This window comes from Coptis chinensis, chromosome 5 (assembly GCF_015680905.1).
Source record: "Coptis chinensis isolate HL-2020 chromosome 5, ASM1568090v1, whole genome shotgun sequence".
NCBI lineage: Eukaryota > Viridiplantae > Streptophyta > Magnoliopsida > Ranunculales > Ranunculaceae > Coptis > Coptis chinensis.
The window spans coordinates 63,715,982-63,735,313 of record NC_141460.1 but is presented as its reverse complement, the minus strand read 5'-3'; the positions used below and the strand labels follow the sequence as shown (position 1 = coordinate 63,735,313).

Genomic DNA, 19,332 nt, shown 5'->3' with positions numbered 1-19,332 from the left:
ATAAAGTTAGAATCTTTTCATTATGTTTAGTTTAGATTTAATGGGAATTGTTAGTTTGATGAATCAAGGCTAAAACCTCCATTAGAGGGGTTGATGAAGCCTTGATGAAAACTTAGTTGTTAGTGTAGAATTGTTTGTAGATTCTATTCCACTCTAGAAAGTCGTGTTTCGCCATGAGAATGGGTAGACGACTTCACATGCTAGTTAGTACTCGGTAGAAATGCCATGAACACTAGGGATTAGAACTCGAATTTCTTGCCGTAAGAACGTGAGAATCGAGATACAAGAATCTATACTAGGTTATTAAGTTGGATTCGAGGTGGATTCAATTCCCCTCTAATCCTTTATCTAGATTCAAAACAAGCATATTTCCATAGTATTCGTAGTTAAATTCAACGTAGACTCATTTTAGTTTCATCGAGTATAACACCCTTCAGAAAGCTCTCATTGACTTAAGAGTGACTAGTTAGACTTAGAAAACAATCCATGCTAGGGAACTAGGAGTGGAACGAACTTCGTACTCCATTTAGTGCAATTCGCATCGAGAGTAGAAGCTTTGATAATAGACACGTAAAAGGATAAGTTTAGTTTACTTACGTTTTGGATTCGTAGTTCATTTCGTAGGTAGACTATTCATTTAACTCTTATCATTTTATTTGTATTTTTCACTTGGCATACCACCTCACCCATATAACCCATTTTCATCATCTCTTTCACCCATTTTCGAACCATTTACCAAAAAAACTAAACTTGCCCTCATTTGTTGGCACCGTAGCCGTCTTTATTTGTCTGTGCAGCCGTTCATGTAAACTGAATTCCCACATACTTCGCCGCGTCGCCGCATCCTTGCCCAAGCCAAAGAAACAGAGTCTTCTTGAAATGTCGCATTTTATATATTTCTATGAGCTAGAAATGTAAACGTTACTTCCTTAGTCTCTTTTTTTTCTAACACACACACACCACTTAACCAGATCTAAAAAAAACTCAAACAATGGCAAGAAGCAATAGTAGATATTCACGAATGCAAAACAAGAAATCATCAACGTGCACACTTGCATTCGCATTACTTCTAACACTCTCTCTCATTCTTTTAATGCTTTTTTGCTCTGGTCTTGATGTATTCTGTGCCCAGATTTATTGATATTGTCCTCCTCCCCCCACCCACCACCCCCCTCCCCTCCCAATATCAAAACTTGAAAGAAAACCATGTGATTGCAATCACCCTCTAACTTGTGAACACCGATAATTTATATAAGACGTATTAGAATAATAATCACACTAAAAGCAAGGACCGATAAGAATTAATTCTCAGTAGTTGAAGTTTTTTTTTCCACAAATAAGCTAGGGTTAGGCAGACCCTCACCTGTATTAAATTCAAAGACTTCTGCCATAGACTTGTCCGCTGGCATCCTCATTTACATAGGCTTGTAAATATTTATCTAGAGGAGGCCCAAAATGGACCGTACAAATGCTATTTTCCTTCACTATACTAGCTAATTAGTCTGCAACTCTATTAACCTCGTGAAATACATGGTTAAAAGAAATGAAACTAAATTCGGATTTCTTAGATTCTATGGCAACCAGAGTATCATTACAGTACCAGGGGGGTTACATGCAATTGATCTGTATGGACTCTAGATGAATCTAAAGTATAACTGATCTAGATTTTCTAGTTGTTCTTTCTCCAGTGTTGCTCCATGTCTTGCTTGCTGCCGAATCTGCACTGAAATCAGCTTCCCTCCAAATATGAGTGATGTTGTAGTGAGATTTCTCCAGTAGTATCCTGGTCCATCATGTTTTAAGTTGCTGTGGCCATGGTTAACTTGGTTAATACCAACATAGCAAAGCCCAAAGACTGATAAAGCCCAAGACTTTATGTATTGCTATGAGCCCAACATGTTTCAGGCGTAAGGATTGAATATGGATTTGTGCGACCCGAACTCCGCCATCCCTACCCGCCTGCAACCAGCTCCTTAGTTGGTTTCAACCCCATCTCAAAGCTTTGAAATTTCCAAATCTAGAAGTGATAAGAGCCCAAAATTGTAGTTTTAACCCCTTAACAATAATACTTTTAGACTAATTATGCGAGTAATAAATAAGAGTTAATGCTGATTACATGTTTTTATGTATTTCAGGCATTGAAGTCAATTATGTGCAGAAATGTGCCACTTTGGCGAGATAAAGGAGCAAGAGTTGGTTGCTAAGAAGTTCTATGATTAAATGCCAAGATTCAAGGAGAAAAAGCCTTTGTAAAGCCCGATCAAAAGCTGAAAAGTCAAAGTCAACGCGGGCAGAAACAGCACACAAAAGTCAGCAGAACTTCCAAAGACCGTATCTTTGGACTTAGTCCTCGGAATTGGGCCTACCTTATGTCAAAACGACCGGCTCAGAAAGAGATTTCCAATGGTCCAAACCTTGACCTAATTAGAGGAGAAAAAGTGGACAAAAATCCCACTGAAGTCAGATCCAACTGAAAAGGGCCCTGTGGACTGAAGAGATTGGGTTTTGGGCTCAATTTTCCAGCCCAAAACATGGCTCCTCAGCCCATGCACGAAAATGTGGATCTGGTCTCCTCCATTTCCACACACAAGACTTAGCTCTTAAGAGATACTGAGGTTAGATAGAAGGTAGCCATTAGAGATAGTTTTTAGATCTAGTTTTCATTTCATTAATTAGTTTTCATACCTTGTTCTAATTTAGATTATTGAATCATTATTATTCCTTCATTAGATTAATAAAAATAGTGAGTTCTTCATAATTTCGGTTTTGATTTATTTAAATACTTAGATCTAATTTTGATTCTTAGTTGTTAATTATTTCGTAGTTGTTAATTTAGATTTGAATTATTGTTTAGTTCAATTTAGTAAAGTTAGAACATTTATATGATGTCTTGTTTGAATTCAATAAGAAATGATAGCATAATGATTCTAGGCTAAACCTCCATTAGAGGGGGTTGATGAAGCTTGATTTTTGTTAACTTAGAAATCGTAGTGATAATCTATTCAATTTTAGAAAGTAATTAGTTCACCATGAGAATGGGTTTGGTTGCTTCATATGCTAGTTATTAATTGGTAGATATTGCCATGTATAATTAGGGATTAGAATTACCATTTTGATATGCGAAAGCATTGAAATTTGGATCACGGTGAATCTTTATTAGTTGATTAAGTCGAGTTAAGGTGGAATCAATCCCTCCTAATTCCTTATCATATAGTATCAATTTAGCATTTCCGTAGTTTGAATTAGCGTATCTTGTTATTTGAATTCACATCGTAGCATAAATTCCCACCATTACTCTCACTAACTTTGGATAGACTCGCAATATTAGAAAACATTGAATGCTAAAGAACTAGGAGTGGAACGAATCTTTTACTAAACCCTATTCGATAGATTCGAGAGTAGAATAAATCTTTGATAAATATAGTCTAAGTTCAGTTTTAGTTTTACTTCCGTTTGAATTTCATCATTTATTCGTGAGTAGAACTATCATTTTTTACGTATATCAAGAAGCTAATACAAATTTCACGTTCAAAGTACCCCTTTGTAGCCTCCAAACAAATATTTAAGAACCTGATTTTGAACTCTATTCAGTTTTTAAGATCAGATCTGCTACATTTGCTCAAAATTAAAAAAGCAGCTTAAAAAATAGAAATTTGACCTTAACTCCTCTCATCAAAAACCCAAACTCAACCATAATATCAATGTTCATCAACCAAGATACAAGTTTTCAATCCCAATCTATCTACATTATCCGCCCATAGAGAACAGTTGTTTTAAAAAACAGCCACTACTTGCGATCTCCTCTTTTGTTTCCAGCCAAACACAGCTTTGAATCAAGTCCCAAACTTTAGCCTTCAAACCTTCTCAGCCTGCCATCTCTAGTTCTCACCCCAGATACAAACTCTACTTAACTCAAAAACTCCAAGAACAACCACGATAATGGAGCGATGCTTTCTCACAACTCGATCTGAGTAGGACTTCCACGGATCATGAGGAATCAAACCTATCCTCTCTACCCATGATCAATGAAAACTTGTACCTTTACATACATAATTGGTTTTCCATTCAGAAATCAAATCAAATCCAACATCCCTCAATGAGAATCTTCTCAAAGTGCATAAGAATTGCACCAAGATGACTTCTAATAGAGATGAGAAGAAGAGTTCCGACGATAGTGCCTTTAAAAGGCAGCCGCCGCCAGTTCAAAGGTTTTATGTATTAAAATGAACAAAGTGTAAGGTTCTAACCAGTAGATCACTCACATTTTGATAATAAATAAATAAATAAAAAAAAATAAATAAATTAAATAAAAAAAATAAAAAATAAATAATAAAAAAATAATAAAAAATAAAAAAAATTCCTACTCCAGACTGTGATTCCAAATATTCACCCAGTCTGCATAAAGGAACCAAAACAAACTGGCCACTTATATTCCCTCAGTAGTTGAAGTTGCTTTTTACTAAAGTATTTGAATTAAAGACGGCTATGGTGCCAACAAATGAGGCCAAGTTTAGTTTTTTTTGGTAAATGGGTCTATATGTAAATGGGTTCGAAAATGGGTTATATGGGTTAGTTTCGGGCACTGAGGTGGTAGAAATGCTGATGTGGTATGCGGAGTGGAAAATACAAATAAAACGAAATTGAAAAAAAATGGACACATCATCACTTAACTGACGGATGTTAACAGATTGCTATTTTTGTGAAATCGAATATAATACATTGATATGTTTGTTAAAAAAAATTGTATATTCATACAAGTGTTAAATGGACCTAAGTACGTTACATATTTCTGTAATTAAGCCTAGTTTGATGCCCAGAAATTCATTTTTTTCCCTTTCTCTTATAATAGGCAACACATATATATAGTTTGATCCATAAACTTCATTCGGGGGGATGGGACGAGGCCCTTTTCAAGTAGGGCCCTATCTGGGGGACCGGGGCCCCTTTTCAAGTGGGGCCCTATCTGAGAGCGATGCACAGTACGGTTTCATACTTGTTTTCTAATTTTATAAGTATTAGATAGTTCTAACCGAGCTGTAGCTATTTTTCTTTAATGGACCATGGGATTATTTTCTTAATGGGAAGCCGACAAGGCCTAGTGTGTTTAAGTCCAACCAAGGGATCAATCAAGATTCAGGAGGATCCGTTTCGTTGGTCTTTTGAGGTAGGCTTGCTTATTGTCTTCTCGTATGACAGTATATGTGGGTTACAGTTTATTCGGGATGTAAGTATCATAGTTTTGTTATTAGAGTACAATTAGGGAATTAGTATCTGTGCATGATTAGGGAACTTTTTCTTAGCTTCACCGAGTTATATATATTATGCCTTGTGATACTGTAGAAGAACGTACGTCGTCTTTTCTTTCTAATAATAATATCTTAGTAGTATTATCATAACATATATAGATTCCGATCTTCTCATCTTAATGGATCAGATTAAAGATGGAGAGGCAACATGCTTTGGAAGTGCGGCTCTTTTCCTGCCCAATACCCCATGTGATGATGTTGTTAGAGTGGTTCACTGGTCGGAACTTCCTAACCATATTTTTTATGAAATTGGGCGTAAATTGGTCGATGCCAAGGATTACATCAGGTTTGGTGCAGTTTGTAAGTTATGGCAATCTGTTTATCACAACATTCGTCACCATATACCCCGCCAAGTTCCTATGCTCATGCTTCCTACTCAACTCAACGACATTAAAACACAAAGTTTGTACAACATTAATGAGAAAAGAGTCTACAAATCCAAGTTACATGTACCCCGTAATTTGCAGATATGTGGTTCTAGACGTGGATGGTTGGTAACTGTTGACTACTACGGTGATGTTTGTCTACTCAATCCGTTCCTATCCGTTGATAATGAGATCCAACTCCCTTTTATTGAAACTTTGACAGACTGTCTTAAAAAAGCTTTTTTGTCTGCCAACCCAGCATCAGATCCCAACTTTCTAGTCATGGCAATCGCTGGTGAAGGCAGATTAGTCTTCTGCAGGCCAGGTGACAATGCTTGGACCCACGTACACTTGGATTATGAACCAGTGAAAGACATTATTTGTTATCGAGATCAGTTTTGCTTTGTCGATAAAAAAGGAGATGTTTTTTCTTGTGACCTAAACAATTCCAGCGAGGCCATGCTGGCAACCGTCGCACCATGCCCTTTTAGCTGTGAGACTTTTACCCCCAAGTATCTTGTAGAGTCTGCTGGGGATGATACTAATTAAAAGGGCTATGGAACATTGTTACTATGACTTGGATCGGTTCCTATTCAAAAGGAATAGGGATATGCGCATAAACAATGACAATAACGATGACAATGACTATAAGAAAGACGAAAATGATTTTACTCCTGAATTTCTTGTCTTCAAGCTGGACCTTGTTGAGCTTCAGTGGGTTGAGATGAAGAGCCTTTGCGATCGTATGGTGTTTGTTGGTGATACTTGCTCATTCTCCCTATCAGCTTCAGACTTCCTAGGATGGAAACCAAATTGCATCCATTTGGTCGCATCCTTCTCTACGTATGGATATGGAAATATGAATCATGAATTGGGAGTTTTCAACATGGATAACAAACGATATGAACCACTTATCCTATTGGAGTCCGAAGGCTTCGTGAATACTAAATTTAAATTGAATGACAAAACTGAATTTAATTTGATGGACAAAATTGAATTTAATTTGATGGACAAAATTGAATATGACCAAGTGAAAGCCATTACGAAGTGGTGTCCCCCAATTTTGATTAAGCCGACCATTGCAAGTTTGCAACCACTTTGGAATTGAATAATATGCCTTTCAAAGGATATCGATCTGCACTATCTACCCATTTGTGTGCTCATAATTCAGATTTACCCCAGTAACTGTCTACCACTCTACCCTATACTCTATACTAGCTTGTAGGTTTGAAAACTTGCTTAGGAACATATACAAATTTTGTGACAAAATCATTTAACTGTCCTTTAAAAACCTAAGCTTTTAATTGGGAAGAGATCTCGTTGTAATAGTTGACCTAATTTAGAATTGTGATTCTCATTTTAGTAGGAGAAGGATTCCCGTGTTAGTTTTGCTTGAATTTCCCCTTTTAATAGGGAAAGGAATTCCCGTTTTAATAACGATGACATGGAACAACTGCTTCAAGCATAAGGCTCTGTTTGGCAGTAGAAAAATTCATAGTAGCCAACCTAGATTAGCTGATCTAATTCTGTAGATGTGCAACTTAAAGCAGATTAATCTAGAAGCTGTTTGGCTGCCAATCGTTTTGTCACAAGTTCAGTGTGCCCACTATTTGGTTCACATTGTATCTGTTACACTGATAACCTGTTACATATTTGAAAAAAATAATAGAACATTATAAATCAAAAAGAAAATAATAACTTAAATACAATGTCTATATTCTCACCAAAAAAAAAAAAAGTTCCACAAAATATTTAATTAGAAACAAGTATAACCGGTCATTTCATTATTAACATGAAACAAATCCAAAGCAAAATCAAAAGTATTACATCAATTTGCATTGTGATAGTCACAATAGTCATTCTACATTGCAATGGCAATAGACTTTCTATAATCTGATCCAATTTCTCGTATTCTATTTCTACTAAGGTTTTCTAGATCTTATCTCCTCATTCCAGAGTCTCCTTCAAGTTCTTCTTGCTCTCTTTGATCCTTATTAAAAAATTCATCATTGTCTAGAATGCAACATGCTATTACTATCTTTACTTGTGTTTCAAACGGATATGGAGGTGGAAGAGCCAAAATAGCAAACCGCTTTTTCAAGATTCCAATGATACGTTCAACAGTATTCCTCAAAGATGAATGACGAAGATTGAATAGCTCTTTGTAATTTGTAGGATGCAACACTCCAAATTCTTTTAGATGATAACGAGTGCCACGAAATGGAGCAATAAAATTTGGTGCATTGGCATAGCCCGCATCAGCCAAATAATATTTACCTACATTTCAAATTAAATAAAATTAAGCATTATGATCATAAACATGTTCAAATAGTATAAAGGGTTTTGGAATATTAAGCATGACAAAAGAATCCACAAGATTTAACATAATAATAAGCATTATGTACCTTCAGGTACTTGCAATTTGTCTTCCCTTGTTAGTGCTGAATTTAAAACACGTGAATCTGTAGTCGAACCTTCCCAATCGGCAAGAACATATTGAAACTGCAAGTCAAACGAACATGCCACCAAAACATTTTGCGTAACAATTCCTTTCCTATTTATAAAAGGAACTCTCTCATTTGAACCAATCAATGCAGGGATATGAGTTCTATCTATTGCTCCAACACAATCCTAATAGAAGTATATTTTAAGTAATAAAAAAAACAAACTATTTAAAATGTATCATGCAATTTAAGTTTTAAAAAAATTATAATCATACGTAGTCAATACCTTAAAATACGGATAAAATCTATAACCACCTGCAAGAATTTCAGGAGGAGTACTAGATCCTGCTGGTTGTAGAAAATCTTCAGATAGTGCTACTATTGCATTCAAGACATTGTTGAAGTGGCGGCTAATAGTTTCTCCAAAATGCTGAAAACGTTCTTGAATGGTTCAATTACGTTCGTTATGACCAATTGTATACATAAATATTGCTAGTTGTTCCTCGACCTGTACTGTATCAAAGTGAGTGAGTAGACCTTTCGTTTGTAAAATATCACACAATCACAAGAACACGTGTTTTTCCATACGAAAGTTTTCTTGGCACTGCGCACCATGTCCAGTAAGCACTTCTTCAACCCACTCTGTGCCACTAAGAGCCGAAGTGTGGCAAGGAATTTTACTGACATAATCTTTAATATATAGAAAAATATGGGGTCGAGTGAACAGTAATGTGTGTGGACGTAGGGGCATTTTGGTCATTTCACTTTTTTTATTTATTTTTTAAATTTTTTTAGGGGTAAAATAGTAATTTAACATTTTTAAGTTTAAAAAAAAGTCTTTGAATCCCACGTGGATACCACGTACACAATAGCTAGTATTGATAATAACTAGCCGTTAACATGGTAGTAACACATGCTGTTTGCATTATCATATCTTCTTTATCAGAGTCGTCAGACATACTATAGCCCTGTCAACATATTTATTAAGCTAATAGTATATTTAAGTTTTTTTTTTTTTTTTTGAAAGTTAAGCTAGGGTTTGGCAGGCCCTCACCTGTTGTATTACTTAAGAAATTCTTACATAAACTCTCCCTTGTGCATCCTCTTTAACAATGTTGTTGAGGGTCTCATCAAGGGGTGGTATAAAGGAAGGAAAATTTACATAAAAGGCTTGACTAATAGAAGCTAAAAAGTCTACTGCCCGGTTAGTTTCTCTGACTGCATGTCGAAAGGAAATGAACTCAAAAAGAGGGCACATAAGTTGGATAGCCATGACTATGTCCAGGCAGTACCAAGGAGGCTTTTCCTTCTTATTAATCACGTTAACTGCTCTTAATGAGTCTGAGTCAACTTCTACTTTCAACAGCCCCTCATTTAGACATATTTTTAACCCTAATAGTATATTTAAGTTGTATTATATAACACCTAATAAACATAATTTTCATAGCAAATATAAAAATACTACTTCATTGCATAAATAGAACAAACTTCATGTTCAAACAAGTTTTGCATTCTCATTAAATACATAGAACAAACACATGTTCAATTAAGCAAGTTTTAATTGCATTCCCATAAGTGACCATAATTAACAAAATAAATATATATCCAATACATACCCTTGCAAAATATATACTACTAGACTCATAAAGTCTACGACACCTGGACACCTAATGATCCCCAATAGGCCAACAAACAAAGTATGCATTTTTCCACATCAAATATATTGGGGATCAACAAAAAAAATAAGTTATAAACTTGCTTATCACTTTTCTTCAAATTGATAAAGCAACCATTCCTTTTGCTTTTCCATATGTAGCCCCATGAACACCCTCGCTTTCTTTTCATCTTCTAAGAAATCCAAAGATCGCATGAAAGTACGGTCATCAAGATCAGGAATGGCTTCTAATTCAACAATCAACTTTGTTTCAGACAATGGTTCAGAATTAGGTGTTGCAATTTCTTTCGTCTTGTTTGCTATTTCAGTAAATGATGTTGCCATGCTTTGAATAGCATATATCATACCCTCTCCAGTGCTTTTAGGACGCGGCTTTTTAGAATCATGAGGGTTTGGCGTCATCTTTGGTCGTCTCTTTTTAAGTAAGGCACAAGCTTTAAACTCACTGTCTAAATTGATCGGTTTTAGAGTATTATTACCCAAATCATTAGAACCAACAAGTGGACTTTGGGACCCCTCTCCATTCAGATTCCCCGCATCTTTTGGAATATGTTTTTCATGGTTCATAACTTTCTCGCTAGGGGCACGACTATGTTTCCCACTAGCCCCACCATCACCAAATATTATGCACAAGTCCTCATATCCTGTAACAGACTTAATTCTCCAAATTCCGAAATCCGAGTGTGCCTGCATATGGTGGACATAATTTTCTAGTGATGAATTATGGTTCTTTGGAAGACAAAAAGTTCTTAAAGTAAAGTAAGAAAATCACTATGACATAATCATCCCAAGCCTGGTCATCATCAGCATACACCATTTCTCTATCATTATCCCAGCCAAATCCACTTTGATTAATTAAAGTTCTTATAGCACTATGGTTCTTCTTCAATGCTCTATAGTGATTCTTTAAAATTTCCAGATCATAGTTGGGACCAAATTTAGCTTTGAACTGCTATACTATATTCTTCCAAGCATGCTTACTAAATTGGCCATCAAGGTATTGTCCATCATGCACTTGCGCCACCATAAGTTTCATAAATATTTTATCCATTTCAAGCGTCCACACCGTCTTCTTACTGCTTTGGCCTTTAACATTTTGTGTCTCTGATATCCATAAAAAAAGTAGAATCCTAAATATTAATGTTAACAACACTAATACGTAATCCTACCGTTCTTACGTTTAAATCAATTCTTCTTACTCTCAAAACATAATCATGCAATATAATGAGTAAGGATTCGTTCCACTCTTAACTGTCTAGACTTAAATTGAATTCAACTAATCAAACCCAAAAGGAACAATGGTGAGAGTAATGATTTGATGTGAAATTTCTATACTACCATTCCCAACACAAGAACAATAATAAGAACATGTCATTATGGAATAAGTAATTAACTTTATAAATCTAATAGAACAATAAGAACAAGATATGATTGAATGAATAACAACTATTTTATTTATCTAATGAATGATATTCAATGATTTAAATAACTAATCTAAAACAAAGAATGAAACTAATTAATGGAATGAAAACTAAGTAATTAACTAATCTAGATCTATCTTTTTCTAACCCTAAACTCCATTAACATTAACTTCCTAACCTAACTATCTACCATTAACAAAGAGTCAAGCTTTTGTTTTTATACTTTCAGATCCAAAAATTGTGCATGGGCTTGGAGCCATGTTTTGGGCCGGAAAATCGGGCCTAAAACCCAATTTCTTTAGTCCAAAAAGGCCTCTTCAGCTGCAGTTGGCTTCGATAGACTTTTTGTCCACTTCTACTCGTCTGATTGGGTCAAGGCTTAGACCATTGGAAATCTCTTTCCGAGCCGGTCGTTTTGACATAAGATACTCCCAATTCCGAGGTCTGAGTCCAAAGATACGGCCTTCGGAAGTTCTGCTGACTTGTGCACTATTTTTGCCCGTGTTGACTTTTCAGCTTTTGATCGGGCTTTACAAAGGCTTTGTCTCCTTGAATCCTGGCCTTTATTCACAGAACTCCTTAGCAACCGACCTTTGCTCCTTTATCTCGCTAAAGTGGCACATTTCTGCACATAATGGACTTTGAAGCTTGAAATGCATAAAACACGAATCGTATTAACTCTTTAATTATTACTCACATAATTGGTCTAAAAGTATGATGGTTAAAGGCGTTAAAACTACAGTTTTGGGCTCTTATCAAACCACCCCCAAACAGCATTTTGCTTGTCCTCAAGCAAAGATGAGAAATTAGAATAAGTGACCAAAAATGGAGTTCTATCTACTCTCGTTTCGCTGAGTGCGATTGCATTGACCATATGTAACAAGGCCTTAAACCACTAGGAATTTCCTAGTGAACGAGTTATAGCCTCGTGAGAGTTTTCCAGTGAAGGTACTCACAAACTTCATCTATACTACAACGACTAAGAAATAAAACTATTGTTTTCTTATTTATGTCTCAATTATCTATACATCTCACTAGCAATGAATACAGAATAATCATGTCGAAAACTAAGCTAATATATGCATCATAATCAATCATCTATGAATAAACATATATACAATGAGTAATGCTATGAAATGCAGTAACAGGTCCATTTCTGAAACTTTGGAATAGCGTCCTTAAGTAGGTTCTCACATAAAAGTCAAGACAAAAATCACTCTGATTTTTCCACTCAAATTTTGCTACTCCAGTGTGTAGTGGGCATACTTTACCTTACAATCTCAATGACACACAAGGAAGCTGAAATTGATCAAACACATCTGCCACTTACTATCTCACTAACCTATTCCTAATTGAGCTAGAGGTCTTTATTAAGTGTTACGGGGATTAGGAGATGGTTTAAGAGTGAAGGAAACGGATATTCAAAAAGACAAGTCTGAGATAATATGGTCTTCATATTACGTAACTAGAGAAAACCTTGTTCTTTTGCTTCTACACTTTGTTTCCATCCTTAGCCTTTTTCTTTTGGCTTTTCGACTCCTTTTATTATATTTTTGGAGTTTTTATTTTATTTCTATTTTTCTTTATCTTTTCTTTTCTTTGGATGGAAACTTCTTTTCTTTTTCTTTTCTGAAGCAACTAACTAATTTCTGTTTACACAGATTTTTCTCTTCTCTTTTCTTCACTCATCCTATTCTCAGACTTATTCTAAAATGGGTAGGTTGATTTTTTATTTATTTATTTATTTATTTTTATTTTATTTTGTTTTGTTTTTGTAACAGGGTAAAGGAATTGTGGTTTATGGAAGGGCTAATGAAAGGCTCAGTGGGGCGACTAGCAGAAAATATACTTAGGACATAATTTCTAGCTATATCGATCCAAAAAGGGCCTAAATTATCTCTTAGGACATGGTATAGTGGTCAAGCAAGTGGACGTGTGCTTTCTCTATTCGGAATATACTTCTTCCCTTGTGTCATTTCTCAAATGTTTCACTCATATAAGGCTTTAGGCTATATTCTCACAGGATTTGTAGAATAAGTACTCTAGCCTAGATTTCAGAAACTTACTGCCAAACAATCATAGATACTCATGTAATATATTTATAGATAGATGCAAAGATTATTACCTACATATTAACCTAAGTTTCTAAAAACTATTATAATGCAAAAGCTACATGAGACTTCTAGATTATTAAGAGCATAGAGAATAAACAATACCAATATTCCTAAGTGTATAGCATAAACTTTTTATTTTTATTATTTTTAAGACAAATAATACGTAATATACAACCTAATATGTGCTTAACATTTACATCGTGTTTCTATACCACCCCCAAACAATTTGGGAGAAGGGGGTTCATGAAACAATTCAATAGCACAATTAAATTATGTAACTAACTAATTTTTATAATTTTTAACATTTTATAAATAAAAGTGTGTAATTTACATCCTAAAAGTGTCTAATTTTTGTAAATGTTTCTATCCCACCCCCAAACAATCGAACGCTTTGTCCTAAAAGTGTAAAGAGATAAGGAAAGAATTTACCATAGAAACATGGCAAAAATTGGCAGTACCTGTAATAGAAATATTGTAAAGATGATATGATAATATGAAGCACAATTAAACTGGTACGTACTAACTAACACAAACTCTACTGGAATAAACATGACAGGCTTAGGGTGGCAACATGATTTGAAATGAATACCAAAATATGCCACCCCCAAACAAAATTGAAAAACTATTTTTAAGTTTGAAAATTTTGTTTGGCCTATACTCCAGAAAGTTGGTATTGTACGAAAACTTTTGTCTTTTAAAGTCAAATTCCCTAGACTTAAAGTGATATATTTGTATTAACATGCAGTTTCCTATATATCAATAATCTAAACAATTGTGGATCTTTCTGTAAATAGTTAACACGGAATGCACCATCAAACAGAATTAAGCACCAAGATTTCCTATGACGTAGCTTAGTGGAATGAGAGCAAAGCCTTATAGATCTAAAACCTAAGTTTCTTCTTTGTCCTCCTACGAAGGGGATGCCAAGTAAATGAACGTGAGAAAATTGATGGTTGATAAACTTCAAATGACTAGCTTTACCTACGTAATAAACGATGAATTCATAACGTAAGTAAAACTAGACTTAATGATGCTATAAGTTTATCAAAGAATTCTACTCTCAGGTCTATCGAAATAGAATGGAGTACGAAGTTCGTTCCACTCCTAGTGCTCTAGCATGGATGTTTTCTAATCTAACTAGTCGCTTTTAAGTCTATGAGAGTTTTCTTAGGGGAATTAGACTACGATGCAACTACCCACAAGATGCAACTAGTGGGTTATCGGTCCAACTAAGGGAATGTTACGTTGATTCTATGATAAGGAATTAGAGGGGATTGATTCCACCTTAACTCAACTTAATCCACTAACGCATTTAATCGTCAGAATCCGAATTGAATCGCCGCAAGAACAATTGGTTATTCCTAATCCCTAATTATACATGGCATTTCTACCAATTCATAACTAGCATGTGAACAATTAAACCCATTCTCATGGTGAACTAATCATTTCTAGAGTGGAATAGAAAATACGACGACTCTACGATAACCGGAATCAAGCTTTCATCAAGGCTTCACAACCCCCTCTAATGGTGGTTTAGCCTTGAATCATTCGCCAAGAATCATTTCCATTTATATTAAAACTAAACATAATATAAAGCATTGAAATTTATTTAATTGAACAATAATGAAATCTAATTTAATGACTAAATTGAACTAAGGACATGAATTGAAATTAGATCTAGAATTGGAATTGACAAAATCGAAATGGATCAAGAATACTACTTTATTGATCTAATAAAATGAAGAACAAGATTCAAAGGTTTAATCTAATAAGGGATTTGAAACTAATTAAAGAAAACAATTAAATCTAGATCTAGAAGCTATTTTAATGGCTACTTTCTATTCTAAGCTATGAACCCTAATTCTCTCCTAATTAATCTACCATTAACAAAGACTTAAGCTTTTCTTCTTATACATTCAGATCCAAAATTCGTGCATGGGCTTGGAGCCATGTTTTGGGCCAGAGAATCAGGCCCAAAACCCCATTCTTTCAGTCCAAAAAGGCCTCTTCAGCTGCAGTTGACTTCCACAGACTTTTCGTCCACTTCTGCTCCTCTGATTGGGTCAAGGCTTGGACCATTGCAAAGCTCTTTCCGAGCCGGTCGTTTTGACATAAGGTATGCCCAATTCCGAGGTCTGAGTCCAAAGATACGGCTTTCGGAAGTTCTGCTGACTTTTGCTCCTTTATCTCGCTAAAGTGGTACATTTCTGCACGTAATGGACTTTGAAGCCTGAAATGCATAAAAACGCGTAATCAGTGTTAACTCTTACTTATTATTCACATAATTGGTCTAACAGTATGATTATTAAGGGGTTAAAACTACAGTTTTGGGCTCTTATCAAACCACCCAAACAGCATTTTGCTTGTCCTCAAGCAAAGATGAGAAATTAGAATAAGTGACCAAAAATGGAGTTCTACCTAATCTCAAGCTGAGTGCGATTGCATTGACCATATGCAACAAGGCCTTAAACCACTAGGAATTCCCTAGTGGACGAAGTTATAGCCTCGTGAGAGTTTTTCCAAAGTGAAGGTACTCACAAACTTCATCTATACTACAAACGACTAAGAAAATAAAACTATTGTTTCCTTATTCATGCTCAACTATCTATACATCTCTAGCAATTACATAAGAATAACCAGTCAAAGCCCTAAGTTAATATATGCATAATAATCAATCATCTACAATACACATATATACAATGAGTAGTACTATCAAATGTTTAGCGGGTTTGTTTAGAACTCGAATAGGCGTCCTTAAGTAGGTTCTCACAATAATAGTCAAGAAACAACACTCTGATTTTTCACTCAAGTTTTCGTTACTCCGATTAATGCGTGGGCACACTTTACCTTACAATCTCCATGACAACAAGGAAGTTCGGGGTCAATCAAACACATCCGCCACTTACTATCACACTAACCTATTCCTAATTGAGCTAGAGAGGTCTTTATTAGGTGTTACGGGGATTAGGAGATGGTTTAAGAAGGAAGGAAATGGATATTCAAAAGGACAAGTCCGAGATAATAGAGTCTTCAGATTATGTAACTTAGAGAAAAACCTTGTTATTTTCTTTTTGCTTCTATACTTTGTTTCCATCCTTAGCCATATTTTCTTTTTTTCTTTTCTTTGGCTTTTGACTCCCCTTTTATTCTATATTTTTTTTGGAGTTTTATTTTATTTCTATTTTTTCTTTTCTTTGGATGGAAACTTCTTTTCTTTTTTTCTCAAGCAACTAACAATTTTTTTTTGTTGTTTACAGGTTTTCTCTTCTTTCTTCTTTCTTCACTCATTCTATTCTCGGACTTATTCTAAATTGGGTAGGTTGATTTATTCTCTTTTTTTTTTATTTTGTTTTTGTTTTTGTAAATGGGTAAAGGAATCATGGGTTTATGGAAGGGCTAATGAAAGGCTCAGAGTGGCGACTAGCTAAAGGAAAATAATTCATAGGTTTGAATTTCTGGCTATATCGATCCAAAAGAGGCCTAAATTCTCACTTAGGATATGGTTTAGTGATCAAGCAAGTGGACGTGTGATTTCTCTATCCGGATTTTACTTCTCCCTTGTGTCATTTCTCAAATGTTTTCATTTCATATAAGGCTTTAGGCTATATTCTCACAGGATTTGTAGAATAAGTACTCTAGCCTAGATTTCAGAAACTATCCGCTAACAATCATAGATACTCATGTAATATATTTATAGATAGATGCAAAGATTATTACCTAACGATTAACCTAAGTTTCTAACAATTATTACGATGCAACAACTATGTGAGACTTCTAGATTGTTAAGAGCATGGAGAAAGAAAACAATACCAATATTCCTAAGTGTATAGCATAAACTTATTTATTTATATTTTTAAATTTTTGAAATTTTAACTAGAAACAAATGCATATTATATATTTATATCCTAGCAGATGTCTTAATTACACGTGTTTCTATGCCCCCCCCCAAACAAGAAGCATGCTTTGTCCTCAAAGCATTGTAAATAAAGAGGGTAAGAAAAATACCATTGAAGCGCGTGAAATTCAGAAACATCTGCAAAACAATGTTAGAACGTACTAATATAGGAAATAAAAACTGACGCAACTCTATAAGAGTTCCACCCATTATGGGGTTAACCTAATTAAATTGCTTGGGACATAAGCAGACACTAACAGAAACTAAAACTTACCTCCACTCCCGTTGTTATTCGTCATCTTCGTCATCCCTACTTCTATAAAGAAGTGAGGTTCCTTCGGCCCCGCCATGCTATGATAATTTGCCGCTTCACGCCATTTATCATCTATGGTTGCTAACCTATTAAGTGCCACTTGGTCTGATGGGGTGTAGGTGCAACTCGGTGAGGTTGTATCCGCCACCCATGCCAAGTCATTGCACGGAAAGATCGAATAATACTATTGGTGGGTCGCACCGTGTCTACCTTAATCCAATCCGTGAAACGTGTACAAAAAACAGGAAAGAAACATAGCATAATACGTGAAATTAAAACAGGCATAAGAAGGTACTTATGCCTCATGGTATAGGCTCGTGCTAAACTAGACATCAAAGTCTGGGAAGGTCATAGAACGGGCGCCCATTGGCTAAAGCAATGAAAACGCCGCAAGTGGCGCCATTCACGTAAGAAAAACGCCATTCCCTAAAATGTTTAGCATTATCCAAAACATAACAGTTCCTATGTTCATGGATTGGGCTACCAAGGGCAACGCGTTATAGTCCCCTTTGGTCCTCAAAATGTGCCCCATAAGCCTCGCGGCGAGAGACTCATAGGTGTAGACATGCATATTATCGACCAATAGCACCATGGGTCTTGTATCTCGTGCATATAGCAAGTCCAAGAACAAATGCTAGCAAGAACCTGGTAATCTCCATTGGTTCATCGTCAATGTTGATGGAGAACACTTGTTCTCCATCCGGTCTCTCAAAGAAAATGCAGTTATTATAAAAATAATATGCAAGTGCTGGAGAATAAAGTTCAGCCGGTCTTACCATAAGAGGTTCCCAGCCAACGTATGTGATCACCTCGCGAAACCAAGCACCGTAAGTAGTGCTTTGGAACAAATCTTCGAAAGACTGTTCCGGTATCAATATTGGAGATGTCATCTCAAAATTACGCTTTGGAATAGCTGCGAATGATCCGGATACTACGTCTTAAAACGGGAAAATTCTGGTCCGAGAAGTCGGCTGGCGGCCATTAACTTATTCAACTGGCGCCAGCTCTTTTGTATTTTGGAATTCCAGTAACTTAGCGCTGGTCGCGCTTAGCCGACCAAATTTTTCTCGACAATTGTAGAGCGGAGAAGGCCTTCAACCGCTGGCCCGAAGTTGCGAGAATTGCGAAAATGAAGTCGAAACGTGGGAATCGCGGGTTTGAAGGGTGAGTGATGGAGTTTAGGTGTAGTGTGAGTTGTGAGGATAGATTGTATCAAGTTTATATAGGCTTAAAGTTGCTAGAATGGATGGGAAAGTTGCCAAAACTAATTTCGGTTTCGAAATCCTAAAATTTCCAAACTCAAAACGGAAACAACTCATATCCCGGATTCTAATTCAAACCCAAAGATCTCTTATTTGGATATTATGGTGAATGTACCTATTTAATCTAGATTTCATCCTACAATGATTCTCAATCATAGATATGCCTATAACGCCATATTTTCACCTTACTCCGCATAGAAATTCTAACACTAGGGTTTTTATAAAAAATAAAGCGTGAAATGATCAAACCACCCCCAAAAACAAGTTTGGAAGGTGGGATTAATATGAAACAAGCACACAAACTGAAAATAACCCCTTATATTAAAATTTTCATTCGAGTATCACTACAAAATTCACATTTCAAATAAAAATTACATTACAATAAAGACAACAAAAGTAAATAAAACAACAACTACTAAAACATAAATAATGGGACTATCACTCCTCATCCTCTCTAAACACCTCGCCATGGTGGCGGAGGGCACTGCACTTCAGTGGTGGCTCCCGGGCTCCGTGAAAGGTCCAAAGAAGAAGTCC

The 19,332-nt window shown here is 35.6% G+C and overlaps 1 protein-coding gene across 1 annotated transcript; it reads left to right on the top strand.

Annotated features, from left to right (window-relative positions):
- The first annotated feature begins 5,425 nt into the window (after positions 1 to 5,425).
- LOC147498301 (putative F-box protein At5g55150) lies at positions 5,426 to 6,220 on the top strand. Its single transcript, XM_086563203.1, has one exon. It carries the CDS (start codon positions 5,426 to 5,428, stop codon positions 6,218 to 6,220), a length of 795 nt encoding a protein of 264 aa, XP_086419329.1.
- Positions 6,221 to 19,332: the final 13,112 nt, after the last annotated feature.

What these genes read in the sequence shown, in the direction of transcription:
- LOC147498301 (XM_086563203.1), top strand. Translation starts at nt 5,426, where the DNA reads ATGGATCAGATTAAAGATGGAGAGGCAACATGCTTTGGAAGTGCGGCT.